Consider the following 13141-nt stretch of genomic DNA (forward strand, 5'->3'; position numbering starts at 1 on the left):
CTTTGGATTTGGGGCCTCGGAGACGCTGAGGGTGGATTTCTGGTGTTCTGAGCCCCATAGTTGGTGGTGCTTTGTGATGGTGGCCCAGGAAACAGGTCCACCCATCACCCACAAGACCCTGCACACAGGCCCTCCTGGGGCAGGCGGGAGGAAGCGAGGCTGCGCGGCCCAGCAACAGCGGGTTCAGCCAGAGCCTCACTCTCCCGCACGGCCCAGCAGCCTTGGGCACAGGCCTGACCCACGACAGGCTGAAGCCTCACTCCAGGAGAGGGCAAGTCAGTGATGCGCTCTCCACACAGCCCTGCCCCTACGGTCATCCCCTAGAGGAACAAGAACCCCCAACGGTTGTCACAATACAATCCTCGCAGCCCCCAGACCAGACACTGGTGGTGATCATTCGATATGGCTTTATTTTCTCATTGGCCGGCTGCATCCCACAGCAGCCTGAGCCCCAGACGGTCAGTCAGTGCATCCATCCTGACGACCTGTCCGGGAAGGAAGGAAGGAAGCTCCCTCCGAAACGCTGGCCCGGCGGCACCCAGACAGAAGCCTGCTGGCTAGCACGCAAGCACTCCCCAGATTCTCTCATGGTGACAAGGTGGCAGCTGACTGGGTCCCAGAGTCCCAGCACAAGTGCCCAGAGGCCAGCGGGGATGGGCCCTTGGGCAAGTCTCTGGAGGAGGCGGGCAACCGGCAGGGCAGACAGGGGAGAAGAGGGTCCCCTGCCAACCTGGAGGAAAGAGGGGTGGTTATCCCCTCACCCCCCCAGGCCGCAGGTTCAGGAGGGCAGAGGTGTTGGCCGAAGAACTGGTGGCCAAAGTGAGAACCCCTGGTCCTATCTGGACAGAACCTCAAGTTCCCATGGGCCGGCCCAGGTCCCTCAGAAAGCACACACCTCCCTGGGCCACGGAAGGCAGATGGCTGTGGGTGCCCAGGCCAGGACTCGCCCAGCTCAAGCCCCTTCTTCCCCAAGTCTGCTCGGCACGCCCTGCGTGGGTTATATTGCTAAAGAACGGACACACCGGGATCTCCCTGAGCTCAACGCGGGCCTCCTTCCCTCCCACGCTCACACACGGCGCCTGGTCTGCGGGGTGGAGGGTTCTGTCCAAGGCTTCCTGGGGGCCCGGACCATCCTCCCAGGAAGGGTGGCCCCAGAGGCCATGCCCCAAGGGTCTCCTTCCCAACAAATGCTCTCACCTGACGCCCCCACCCTGAACACGTCCTTTCTATAAATGAGGAAGCTGAGGCCCAGGGCAGGGAGTGAGGAGAGGAGCCAGCAGGCCTCCCCAGGCCACCTCCTGCCTCCCAGTCCTCCACCTGCACCCAGTTCCCCAGGGAGGACCGGGTGGCCGTGCAAAGCCTGGAGGGCCTGGGGGCCCAGCACCGAGCCCAGGAAACACCAGGCACTGGCTCAGGACTCAGGGCAGGGAGCTGGGCCGGGGTCAAGCAGGTGAGGCTCCTGGGAGCCGGGCTGGGGCCAAAGAGGCATAGGGGACAGCGGGACAGGCTGGGAGGAGAGGAGCGCGGGGGAATGGGGGTGTGCAGTGTGTCAGGGGTCGGGGAGGCAGGGGCCCTGCCAGCCCCCCACGAAGCAGAGGCTGTCAACGATGGCGTCAGACCCTGCAGTCGGAAAAGGGGAAGGCCGAGTGGTATAGCTCCCCGAGAGCCCACTGTGGAGGGGCAGGTCACTGAGACCACATGGGGACAAAAGGCTCCAGCGGGGCTGGAATCCTGGAACCCCAGGGCTGGCACCGCCCTCCTCCAGGGAAGAGGACGAAGAGATAAATAACCATGTCCACGCCGCCATCGGGGAGCGGGAGGGGACGTCCAAGGACAGACGCGGAGCAGGGAGCAGGTTGGGCCTGCAGTCCAGGCCCCTCGCGGCAGGAGGCAGTGGGCGGAGGCTGCGCGCGATCGGGCAGGGGGTCCCGGCGTCTCCTCTTTAATCGTGCATGTGTGCTTACACCGGACCGAGGGCGGCCGGCTCCCGGGACTGCGGGGCTCGTTCGCAAGTCCGTAGCCTGGCCCCGGGATGTCTCCCAAACTCTCCTCCGAGGAAGTTCAAAGACAAGGAAAAAAAAAAGAATCCCCCCCAGTTTTGGAGAGCAACAGAGAAAAGCTCTGTAATTCAGTGTTTCAACCATCGCCGGGGAGGGAGAGGGCCCCTGTCCCCGCGGGGCCGCCTGGGGCGGGGCAGCATCCACTCACTCGTGCTCGGCCCCAAGGACTGGGGAGCGGCGGGGGCTCCGGCTGTGGGGGTGGCTGTGTCACTGTGTCTTGGCCTTCACGAGCAGCCTCTGGACGGTCTTGTAGAGGAGGCTGAAGTGCTGGGGACACAGCAGGAGGGAGTGAGGACGTGGGCGGGGCTGGGGCCCCAGGCCATGTGACTCTAAGCTGAGCCAGGGGACAGGATGCAGTCAGAGACATCCAGCCCAGCTCCTCCAGGCGGGCGGCCCCCTGCCCCACCTGAGCCTGGGCACTGCTCACCTGGACAGCCACATAGGCCATGCCGAGGTAGGCAGCAATGCCAACGGCTAGGAGCAGGTCAAAGACGGCTGGCTTGACTCTGCGGAGAAAGCAGGGTCCCTGTGGTTGAGGACGGTGCGGGCCAGCAACGTGGCCCCCTAGACCCCCGTGGGCCATGGTCCCCTCCGCTGTAACCCATAGGGGTGAAGGGCTCCAGGTCCCGCTGGCCGCCACTCACCTGTACGCATTCATCACTTGCTTCAGCTGGTCGTAGAAGACAAACTCGGGGTCCCTGAGGAGAGAGCAGTTTCTCAGGGGGCACCACTCTGCCCAGCTAGTTCTTAAAACAGGGTGTGTAGAGATGGAGACTGGGCGTGGTGGCTCACACCTGTCATCCCAGCACTTTGGGAGGCTGAGGCAGGCAGATCACTTGAAGTCAAGAGTTCGAGACCAGCCTGGCCAACATGGTGAAACCCCACCTCGTACTAAAAATTTGAAAAACTTAGCCGGGCATGGTGGTGGGTGCCTGTAATCCCAGCTACTCAGGAGACCGAGGTCCGAGAACCACTTGAAGCCGGGAGATGGAGGCTGTAGTGAGACAAGATCACGCCACTGCACTCCAACCTGGGTGACAGTGTGAGACTCCATCTCAAAGACAAATAAATAAATAAATACGGCCGGGCGCGGTGGCTCAAGCCTGTAATCCCAGCACTTTGGGAGGCCGAGACGGGCGGATCACGAGGTCAGGAGATCGAGACCATCCTGGCTAACACAGTGAAACCCCGTCTCTACTAAAAAAAAAAATACAGGAAACTAGCTGGGCGAGGTGGCGGGCGCCTGTAGTCGCAGCTACTCGAGAGGCTGAGGCAGGAGAATGGTGTAAACCCAGGAGGCGGAGCTTGCAGTGAGCTGAGATCCGGCCACTGCACTCCAGCCTGGGTGACAGAGCAAGATTCCGTCTCAAATAAATAAATAAATAAATACATAAATAAATACATAAATAAAAACTTAAAGCTTTAAGTTCATAGAGACGGGGTCTTGCTATGTTGCCCAGGCTGGTCTCCAACTCCTGGGTTCAAGCAATTCTTCTGTCCCGGCCTCCTAAGTAGCTGGGATTACAGGCATCTACCGCCAAACAGGCGTACTTTTTGTATTTTTAGTAGAGACGGGGTTTCACCATGTTGGTCAGGCTGGTCTCAAACTCCTGACCTCAAGTGATCCACCTGCCTCAGCCTCCCAAAGTACTGGGATTGCAGGTGTAGCCACCGCGCCCGGCCCTCATCCCATTCTCTCTTTGTATTTGCTCCACTTGGCATCCCCCAGGGGTGAGAGGGTGGGAGATCCAGTATGGGGAGGTACCCCTAGGCCCCAGGCTGAATGGGGCCAGTGCGGAGCCCCAGCCTCACCGCTTGTCGGCCTTGACGTGGTGCTGCTTGACGTCTTTCAGGTAGCGGCTCAGGTGGTGCTCCAGCGTGCTGAGGAAGGTGCTGTCCTTGTCCACCAACTGCGCGGCCCGGGGCTGGTTGGTGAGCCAGTCCATCACCGAGTCCAGCTGCTCCTGCTGGATCTGCTGTAGGGACGGCAACAGTGGTCACAGCCCGGCCCCGCCCGCCTGTCCGCCCACTCGCTAGCCGGGCCCCCTTACCATCTGCTCCGTGAACACCGGCATGTCTGGCGGCGTCCCCTGCGGAGAGAGGAGGGGACAGCCCTGAGTCCAGGTACCTGGGGCGGGGCTGAGGCTGGGTTTGGGGCGGGGCTGAGGCTGGGACTTGGGGGGGCAGGGGTTCGGGCAGGGCTGGGCTGAGATGGGCTGGGGCAGGGCAGGGCTGGGCCAGGGAAGGGGGCGGGGACGGGGGCGGGGCTGAGCTTGGGCTGGGGCGGGCTGGCGCTGGGGCACGGCTGGGGCTGAGCTCGGGCTGCCGCTGGGGCTGGGGCTGGGGCTGGGGCTGGGGCTGGGGCTGGGGCTGGGGCTGGGGCTGGGGCTGGGGCTGGGGCTGCGGCTGGGGGGCTGGGGGGCTGGGGGGCTGGGGCTGGCACTGGGGCTGGGGCTAGGGCTGTCACTGGCGGCAGCAAAGGCTTACCTTCTCCGTGAGGTTGTAGATGACTCGAGTCAGGGCCTCCGCGATGATCCTGGTGTTACGGGTCAGAGTCTTAGAATCCACACGGGACCTTCACAATTCAAAAACAATAATTTAAAATGTGGACTTGGAGCTGAGCATGGTAGCTCTCACGCTTGTAATCCCCGCACTCTAGCTAGAAGATAGAGTGAGACTCTTTTTTAAAAAAAAAAAATTAAGCTTAGCTTTAACTACTCAGCTGACATGCAGACGCAGGTTCACCCGGGGCTTCCCACCTCCAGGCCCCCCACACCCTGACCCGCCCCTGTGCGCAAGTGAGGCTCGCGCCCGGAGGCCTTGGTTCCTACTGACTCCGTTTTCTGCTCTTCTGGGATTTAAACAGGACTATTCCGTCCTGGTGGAAGAATCCATTCTGGGACCCTCTAGAAATCCCAGGTGGCCCTCCTGGGCTGACTCCTGGTGGTCTTGAGAGAGCTCAGCACAGTTGGGACAGCCATGTGCCCACCCTCACTTCCTGGCACTCTTTCCCGGTTGGTGGGCGACCGCCACCTCCATCCTTTTCAGGACTGAGATCACACACGGATGTGCCCCTCCCTCCGGCCACGGGCTTCTGCAGGCCTCCAATGGCCGAGCTCACACCACTCCTGAGGGCCCAGTGACCTCAGAGCAGAGCAGATGAACGGGAAGGGTCTATGCCAGGCCTGCAGGCGCTGGGGGAGGAGACAGCACCCACCTGCTGGTGCCAGGACTGGCCGGGGTGGCCAGACTGTTTCAGGCTCCACAAAAGCCTGCCCAGGGGCTCACATGATAGCAGGGAGACAAGCAGGACTCAGGGTCAGAGGACACAGGAAGCCAGAGAGACAGTGCCCAAGAGGGAGGCTGGGCAAGGAAGGGCTGGGGTGCAGTAGGGGGCCAGGCTCCCTGAGACAGTCACCAGGGCCCTGAAGAGGCCCAGAGGCAGGAGCTGCTTGCTCCTACTCAACAGGTGATGGGGTCTGGGGGTCCCACACAGGGCCATGACCCCAGGCTGCTGGCCTCGCCCTCCCTAGCCCGGTAAGGAAGAGCTTGCGAATGGCCTGACCGAACAGCCGGCCCCGGCCACGCACCAGCCTCTTCCCCACAGCCTGTGGGGGGGGGCCGCTCCCTCCAGGCTCTCACGGCCCCTGGAGTTGCGACCTGTGGCTCGGCCCCCAGGAAAGCTCTAGGAGGGGCTGGGCGGCACTGCCGTGCTCACCGCACGTCCATGATGCTGCTGCGCTGGCCGTCACGGTGGCTCTCCAGGTGGGACAGCGTGAAGGCGGGCAGCCGGCGGATGGCGAAGCGCTCGTGCTCCCAGGCCAGCACGTCCTCCGCCAGGTTGATCCGCTTGTGCACCATGGAGAACCGTACCTCGGGGAACTGGTGTGCGGCCACCTGCAGCCGGAGGTGCCATCAGCAGAGGACAGGCAGGGGTGGTGGCCACCCAGGTCCACTCCCCAAATGCCCCAGGGGCCTCCCAGAACCCCCGAGGGTGCAAAACAAGGAGAAACCCACCTGCCCCCGGGATCCCCCCTGAGGCCAGCTAGAGCCTCGGTGGACAGTGAGCACTGGGTAAGGAGGGACAGGGGAACACCCCGGGACAGAAGGCCCCAGCACAGCCCCGACGCAGTGTGCCCCTCAGAGCCCCAAAGGCAGACAGCAAGGACACCCCGGGACAAGACACCGCAACCCAGCCCCGCCGTGTGTGCCCCGCAGAGCCCGGGGTCCATCCATCAAAGGGGCACCCACCGTCTCCAGCTCCCGCAGGAAGGCGTGCTGCAGGGTGCCCTCCCGAGGCGGCTTGGACACGTGCAGGTGCAGGCTGCTGCCTCGGCCCACGGTGTCCAGGCACAGCACGAAGGCCACGTTGTCCTGAAGCAGGCTGGAGTCTGCAGGGCACCGAGAGCTGGTGGGGCGGGTGGGGACTGGGAAGTGGCCCCCGGCCCTCCCTCCGTGCCTCCCCACAACACCACCCCTGCGGCATCCCCACCCCCCCACCATCCGTGCTTCCCAACCACCTTTGCGTGTACACCCCCACCGCCACGCGGGGCCGCTCACCTGTGTGGTCCAGGTTGTCTTCCAGCCAGCGCTTGCTTCCCTGGTAGTTAAACTTGCCTCCCCCAGAAGCAAAGAACAGGAGGTTGTACCTGGCGGGGGAAAACCTGGCGTTAGCTTTGACAGGCACGCACCTGGGGTGGAGAAGGGACCAGGCCAGGTCACAGGTCCCTTAGGAGGGGTGTGAAGGCCTCCCCAAAGTAGGAAATCCTGACCAGTCCCTTAGGGCAGGGCATGACCCCTCAGCCCTGTGGACACCAGGGCCGGATGGTTCTCAGGGGCAGGATTGTTCTGGGCACTTGAGGGTGCGGAGCCACATCCCTGGCCTCGCCCACCCCACACCGGGAGCTTCCCCCAACGACAACCACAAATTACGCAGTGTCTCCCAGCAGCAGGGCCTCCCCACATTAGACTCCAACTCTAGAGGCTTCTCTGAGCCCAGGAGAAACCAGGGTGACCAACCAGTCAACAGACATCAGGAGGCCAAAAAAATAAAGTCTATTCACTTAAAGAAGAAGAAGAATTTTTTTCTTCTTTTAGGACGGAGTTTCGCTCTTGTTGCCCAGGCTAGAGTGCAATGGTGCGATCTCGGCTCAATGCAACCTCTGCCTGCCGGGTTCAAGCAATTCTCCTGCCTCAGCCTCCCGAGTAGCTGGGATGACAGGCCTGCACCACCACAGTCAGCTAATTTTGTATTTTCAGTAGAGACAGGGTTTCACCATGTGAGTCAGGCTGGTCTTGAACTCCTGACAGGTGACCCACCCGCCTCGGCCTCCCAAAGTGTTGGGATTATAGGCGTGAGCCACACAGCCGGGCCAAGAATTCTAATGGAGCACGGCCTGGGCTGTTAGAAGGATCACCAGGGTCAGAGAAGGAAACTGCTCAGCACGTCCCCTGCCCTCATCCTCCCATGTCCGCCCCAGACTCTCTCCAACCTAGTCCCTTCTGCCCCGGAAACCCAACCTCTGCCCCAGCTGCCAGGAAGCCCCCGGGCCTGGCAGAGACCAGCCCTGTTCACACGTGTTTGAAAGCATGAGCTTCTCAAAAGGCGTCAGTGGGGGGCTGGGGGAAGCGGTTCTGCAGCTTAAATAAAAAAAAGTTTTGGCTGGACGTGGTGGCTCACACCTGTAATCCTAGTGCTTTAGGAGGCTGAGGCAGGAGGATTGCTTGAGGTCAGGAGCTCGAGTCCAAGTTCCTGCCTAAACCTGGACGTGACTCCCGGCGCCTTGTGACTGTACGAAGGCTGAGAAACGTCTCAGCCACAGTGGCCCTGGCCTCTCTGAGCTGCTGACACAATGACGACAGCAGTACCGGCTCGGGAGCGGGCGGCTGTCTGGGCCAGGCTCTCACCTGGAGGCGGTTCTACCCACCCGGCACAGGAGACACAGTCATGCCTGGAGACATCTGTGGTGGCTACGTCTGGGGGCGCTCCTGGCATGGAGCGGGTGGTGCCCAGGACAGAGTCATCCACAAAAGACGTCCACAGGGCCACGGGGGACGAAGCCTGCATTCATGATCTGGGGAAAAATCGAGTCTGCCCCCTGCTGACACCAGACACCAGGATAAACTCCCGACGGGGCGGATGGTATAAACCAGGTGGCCCCAGCTCCTGGGATTCTCCTCCTCTCCCCCTTCCCACTCAGGGTGTGGATTTCAATGTGTGCAGCCTCCTGGGACCTCAGCGGGGCATATGAGCATGGGACAGTCTCTTGGGGGTCCATGGAATCCCCTAACCCAGGGGGGTCTCAACCAGGGGTGATTCTGCCCCCAGCAGAGTGGGCGATGTCTGAGGACACCTGTGACTGCCACAACTATGGGGTACTGCCGGCATGGAGTGGGTGGGGGCGGGACGCTGCTCAGCACCCTGCAGTGCCCAGGATGGCCGCAACCCAGCAAAAAATCCAGCCCTGCCCGCACAGGGCTGAGGGGATCCCCCGGTTCCAGGGCCCTTAGCCAAAAGTCTCTACCATTTGCAGCTGACAGCATCCCCAGCAGGTTCCTGGGGCGAGCAGCAGCCGGGCCCCGTGGGCCTCCAAGAGACGCAACCTGCGAGGCCTCAGCTTAGCCCTCAATAAACAAGGCACCCCAATTCCTGGGCTAAGGCCCACTTTGGGGCCAGGAGGCTCCACAAAAACAGCTGCAGAGGCGCCCGGTGGGTGGCGCTGTCCAGCAGCGCGGCCCCCGCGCCCGTCCCCCTGCCCGCCTCTGGCACTCACGCAGCGTGCGTGCGCTTGTAGGTGTAGAGCCGGGAGAAGAGGCGTGCCAGCTCCAGCAGCACGGAGACGCCGCTCCCGTTGGAGTCCGCACCCAGAGACAGCCACTGCAGGGGCAGGAGAGGCACGGTCACGGTCACCCCCGCCCCGCTCCCGCAGCCCCACCACCTCACTGCCCACAGCAGCCGCGGTCATCTCTGTCACCCCCACCCTGCTCCCACAGTCCCACCACCTCACCGCCCACAGCAGCCGCGGTCATCTCTGTCACCCCCGCCCCACTCCCACAGTCCCACCACCTCACCGCCCACAGCAGCCGCGGTCATCTCTGTCACCCCCGCCCCACTCCCACAGTCCCACCACCTCACTGCCCACAGCAGCCGCGGTCATCTCTGTGCTGTCCCCCAGCCCCTCTGCCATGTCCAGCGGGCAGCTGGGATTGTTCCCCTCTTGTATTCAATCACCAACTGATGGCCTGGGATCTGCAGGGCCCCGCCAAACCCAGGACTCTCCCCATCCACCTCGGCTCGGCCTGCGCCCAGGAGAAGCTACATGCAGAGTTTGGAGCCGGATTCGCTCACGGAGAGCAGCGTCTGTCCAGCCCTGGTCTTTGTGCGGGATCCCCTCCGTGGGACCAGCCCTTCCACCCTCGAGCACCGACCGCGGGGAGACCTGCACAGCCCGACCACATGCCTTTCCTGCCCTCGGATGCAGCCTTCTCAATAAGGCCACACTGCTTCTTGGACATTGCAAGGGCTTGGGACCGTCCCAAAACCACAGCATATAAAGGGGACCTCGGTGACACTGAATTCAGGGGGACAAAAAACACCCTCCTCAGTGCGAGAAGCCAGATCCAAAAGGCTTTGTTCCCAGCGCAGGATCCGTTCACAGGACCCATCCAACAGGCCAACCCATAGGTGCTAGGATGGACGTGCACGTGCCAGGGTTCGGGGCTGGGGAGGGGACCAGGAGTGACAGCTGATGGGGCAGGGCTGCTTTCTGGGGTGATGGAATGTTCTGGAATTAGAAAGAGGTGGAGACCGTACCACTTTGGATGTACTAAAACCCACTCGTATACTCTAAAATGGTGAACTTTATGTTTTATGATTATCTCAAAAAATAAATTTGGCTGGGCGCGGCGGCTCATGCCTGTAACCCCAACACTTTGGGAGGCCGAAGCGGGCGGATCACCTGAGGTCTGGAGTTCGAGACCATCCTGGCCAAAATGCTGAAACCCCATCTCTACTAAAAATACAAAAAATGAGCCAGGTATGGTGGCGGGCGCCTGTAGTCCCAGCTACTCGGGAGGCTGAGGAAAGAGAATTGCTTGAACCCAGAAGGCGAAGGTTGCAGTGAGCCGAGATTGCGCCACTGCACTCCAGCCTGGTGACAGAGCAAGACTCCGTCAAGAACGAAAGAAAGAGAGAGAGAAAGAGAGAGAGAGAGAGAGAGGAGAGGAGAGAAAAGAGAGAGAGAGAGAGAGAGAGAGAGAGAGAGAGAAAGAGAGGAGAGAGAGAGAGAGAGAGAGAGAGAGGAGAGAGAGAGAGAGAGAGGAGAGAGAAAGAGAGAGAAAGAGAGAGAGAAAGAGAGAGAGAAAAGAAAGAAGAAAGAAAGAAGAAAGAAGAAAGAAAGAAAGAAAGAAAGAAAGAAAGAAAGAAAGAGAAAGAAAGAAAGAAAGAAAGAAAATTTAAAACAAAAAAAGCTTCACAGGGGACAATGAGGACAGAGAAAGGCAGCAGCAGGCGCAGTGGCTCATGCCTGTAATCCCAGCAGGTTAGGAGGCTGAGGCTGGTGGATCGCCTGAGGTCAGGAGTTCAAGAGGCACTGCCCTGAGCAGCTTGAGTTTCTATGTGGGCCCCAGCGGGACCAGGCATTCTCAAGGCTGGGGACATAGCCCTCCAAGGGGTTGGGAACACAGGCAGGTAGCAGATCTGCCCTGACCCTCCGCACTCTGCCTGGTTCAGCTGATTTGTGTTGGGAGGAGGAGACAGGGCCGGGTGTGGTGGCTCACGCCTGTAATCCCAGCACTTTGGGAGGCTGAGGCGGGTGGATCGCCTGAGGTCAGGAGTTCAAGAGGCACCGTCCTGGCTAACGTGGTGAAACTCCATCTCTACTAAATATACAAAAAATTAGCCGGGCGTGGTGGCAGGCACCCATAGTCCCATCTACTCGGGAGACTGAGGCAGGAGAATTGCTTAAACCTGGGAGGCAGAGCTTGCAGTGAGCTGAGACTATGACACTGCACTCTAGCCTGGGCAACAGAGCAAGACTCTGTCTAAATTTAAAAAAAAAAAAAAAAAAAGGAGGCGGGGTGCTGGTTGACGCCCCCGACCCCGCTCCCACTCAACCCGCGCTGAGCAGAACAGAGTTTGTGCTGCAGGCCTGAGACCAGGAACCTGCACCAGGGACCTTGACCCTTGCTGACAGGACAGGCTCTGTCTGGGGCCACAGCTGGTCCTGCAGACACCATGGTTCACGCACACGCTCTGCTTCCCTCTGGAGTCTGGAATCCCGGCATGGGCCAGGCAGCAGGGCCCACAGAACCAGCCCCCATAGGAACCAGGTGCTGGGTCTCTGGGAGCCTTGCTGGTGATGGTGCTTTGGGCTGTCGTCCCAGCTCACTGCTAAGGATGAGGCGTGTCCCATGGGACACACGGGGAGAAGGCCTGGACGCTGGGCCTGGCCTCCCCGACCCACTGCATGCGCCTTTCCCTTCGTGGATTCTGCTCCTTGCTCTGTGGCCTCTCGCTGGGACAAACCACAGCCACAAGGAGGCCTCGTGCGGAGCCACAGCACCCAGCGCTGGCCTGACTCAGACTCCCTGGGCTCAGCCTCTGACACAGCCACCACCGTACCGAGACCTGGGACCCCAGGGCAAGAACCAGGCCTGTTTCAGTCCCACGACACCCACCCTAAGGCCCTTGTGGGGACCGGGATGACTGGCAAAGGCCGTCACAGGGTGAACCACTGACCCCGACCGCCATCCCCCACAGGCGCTTTGCCTCGGCACTGCCTGGAGCCGGAGTCCACGCCCTGTGGGGTGGGGGGATGGGACACTCATACGTACGGGAGCCACTCCGAAGGCGTCGTAGTGGGCCACGATGACGATGGTGGGAAGGTCCTCTCCGCCCAGCCCCGTCAGCCGCCCCTGTGGAAAGACAGCGGGGGAGTGGCCTGGCTACTCCTGGGGCAGGTGATCCATGTGTGGGGCTTGGAGACCCCTCCCCTCTGGACCACGTGGGGCCCGTCCGCCGGGTGCCAGCATCGGCCTCAGCACTGAGGCCCACAGGAGGTGCCAGCCTCTGACTCTGGGAGCCCCAGGGAGCTCCTCCAGGGAGGAGGTGGAGCTGGGAACAGGGACCCACCCATGCTCTGGCCCTCAGGTTGAAATCTTTAAAAATCGAGTTGGGGCCGGGCGCGGTGGCTCAAGCCTGTAATCCCAGCACTTTGGGAGGCCGAGACGGGCGGATCACAAGGTCGGGAGATCGAGACCATCCTGGCTAATACGGTGAAACCCCGTCTCTACTAAAAATACAAAAACTAGCCGGGCGAGGTGGCGGGCGCCTGTAGTCCCAGCTACTCGGGAGGCTGAGGCAGGAGAATGGCGTGAAACCGGGAGGCGGAGCTTGCAGTGAGCTGAGATTGGCCACTGCACTCCAGTCCGGGCGACAGAGCGAGACTCCGCCTCAAAAAAAAAAAAAAAATCGAGTTGGAAGGCCGAGGCAGGCAGATCACAAGGTCAGGAGATCGAGACCATCCTGGCTAACATGGTGAAACCCCATCTCTACTACAAATACAAAAAATTAGCCGGGCGTGGTGGCGGGCACCTGTAGTCCCAGCTACTTAGGAGGCTGAGGCAGGAGAATGGCGTGAACCCGGGAGGCGGAGCTTCAAGTGAGTCGAGATCGCGCCACTGCACTCCAGCCTGGGCAACAGAGAGAGACTCCGTCTCAAAAAAAAAAAAAAAAATTGGGGAGAGCAGGAAGATAAGTTTTTATAGGAACGGGGCTAATCCCCTCAGCCAGGCATTCGGATTCCTTCAGGATCTGTATGCACCCATCCCTGCCTCTTACCCCACCAAAGTTGGATTCCACTCTAGCCCAGGGGACGACAGACTTTCATAAAGGGCGAGAGGGGATATTTTCAACCTCGGGGACCAGATGGCGTCTGTTACGACTACTCAGAAACTGCCATGGGTGGTCTGCACATGCATCGGCTTCGCTGTGAGCCATAAAACTTTATTTACACAGCCGGGCACGGTGGCTCACGCCTGTAATCCCAACACTTTGGGAGGCCAAGGCGGGCAGATCACCT

The 13141-nt window shown here is 61.0% G+C and overlaps 1 protein-coding gene across 4 annotated transcripts in view; it reads right to left on the minus strand.

Moving 5' to 3' along the window:
* Positions 1–387: 387 nt before the first annotated feature.
* The window catches only part of NCLN (nicalin), a 31573-nt gene continuing 18819 nt past the window's right edge, over positions 388–13141 (minus strand). For 2 of the 4 annotated variants that reach the window (XM_033198210.1, XM_033198209.1), the window contains exons 6-16: positions 11895–11975; positions 8834–8937; positions 6621–6709; positions 6312–6451; positions 5779–5957; positions 4548–4635; positions 4112–4150; positions 3873–4036; positions 2705–2758; positions 2488–2566; positions 388–2327 (exon numbers count right to left, since the gene is read on the minus strand). In XM_033198210.1, coding sequence (XP_033054101.1) covers positions 2268–2327; positions 2488–2566; positions 2705–2758; positions 3873–4036; positions 4112–4150; positions 4548–4635; positions 5779–5957; positions 6312–6451; positions 6621–6709; positions 8834–8937; positions 11895–11975 — 1077 coding nt within the window. In that variant the 3' untranslated portion in view covers positions 388–2267. The remainder of the gene's footprint in view (positions 2328–2487; positions 2567–2704; positions 2759–3872; positions 4037–4111; positions 4151–4547; positions 4636–5778; positions 5958–6311; positions 6452–6620; positions 6710–8833; positions 8938–11894; positions 11976–13141) is intronic. The other 2 variants (XM_033198211.1, XM_033198212.1) reach the window with 2 other exon arrangements.

The sequence above is a fragment of the Trachypithecus francoisi genome, unplaced genomic scaffold (assembly GCF_009764315.1).
Source record: "Trachypithecus francoisi isolate TF-2019V2 unplaced genomic scaffold, Tfra_2.0 Lachesis_group5, whole genome shotgun sequence".
In the NCBI taxonomy this organism is placed as follows: domain Eukaryota; kingdom Metazoa; phylum Chordata; class Mammalia; order Primates; family Cercopithecidae; genus Trachypithecus; species Trachypithecus francoisi.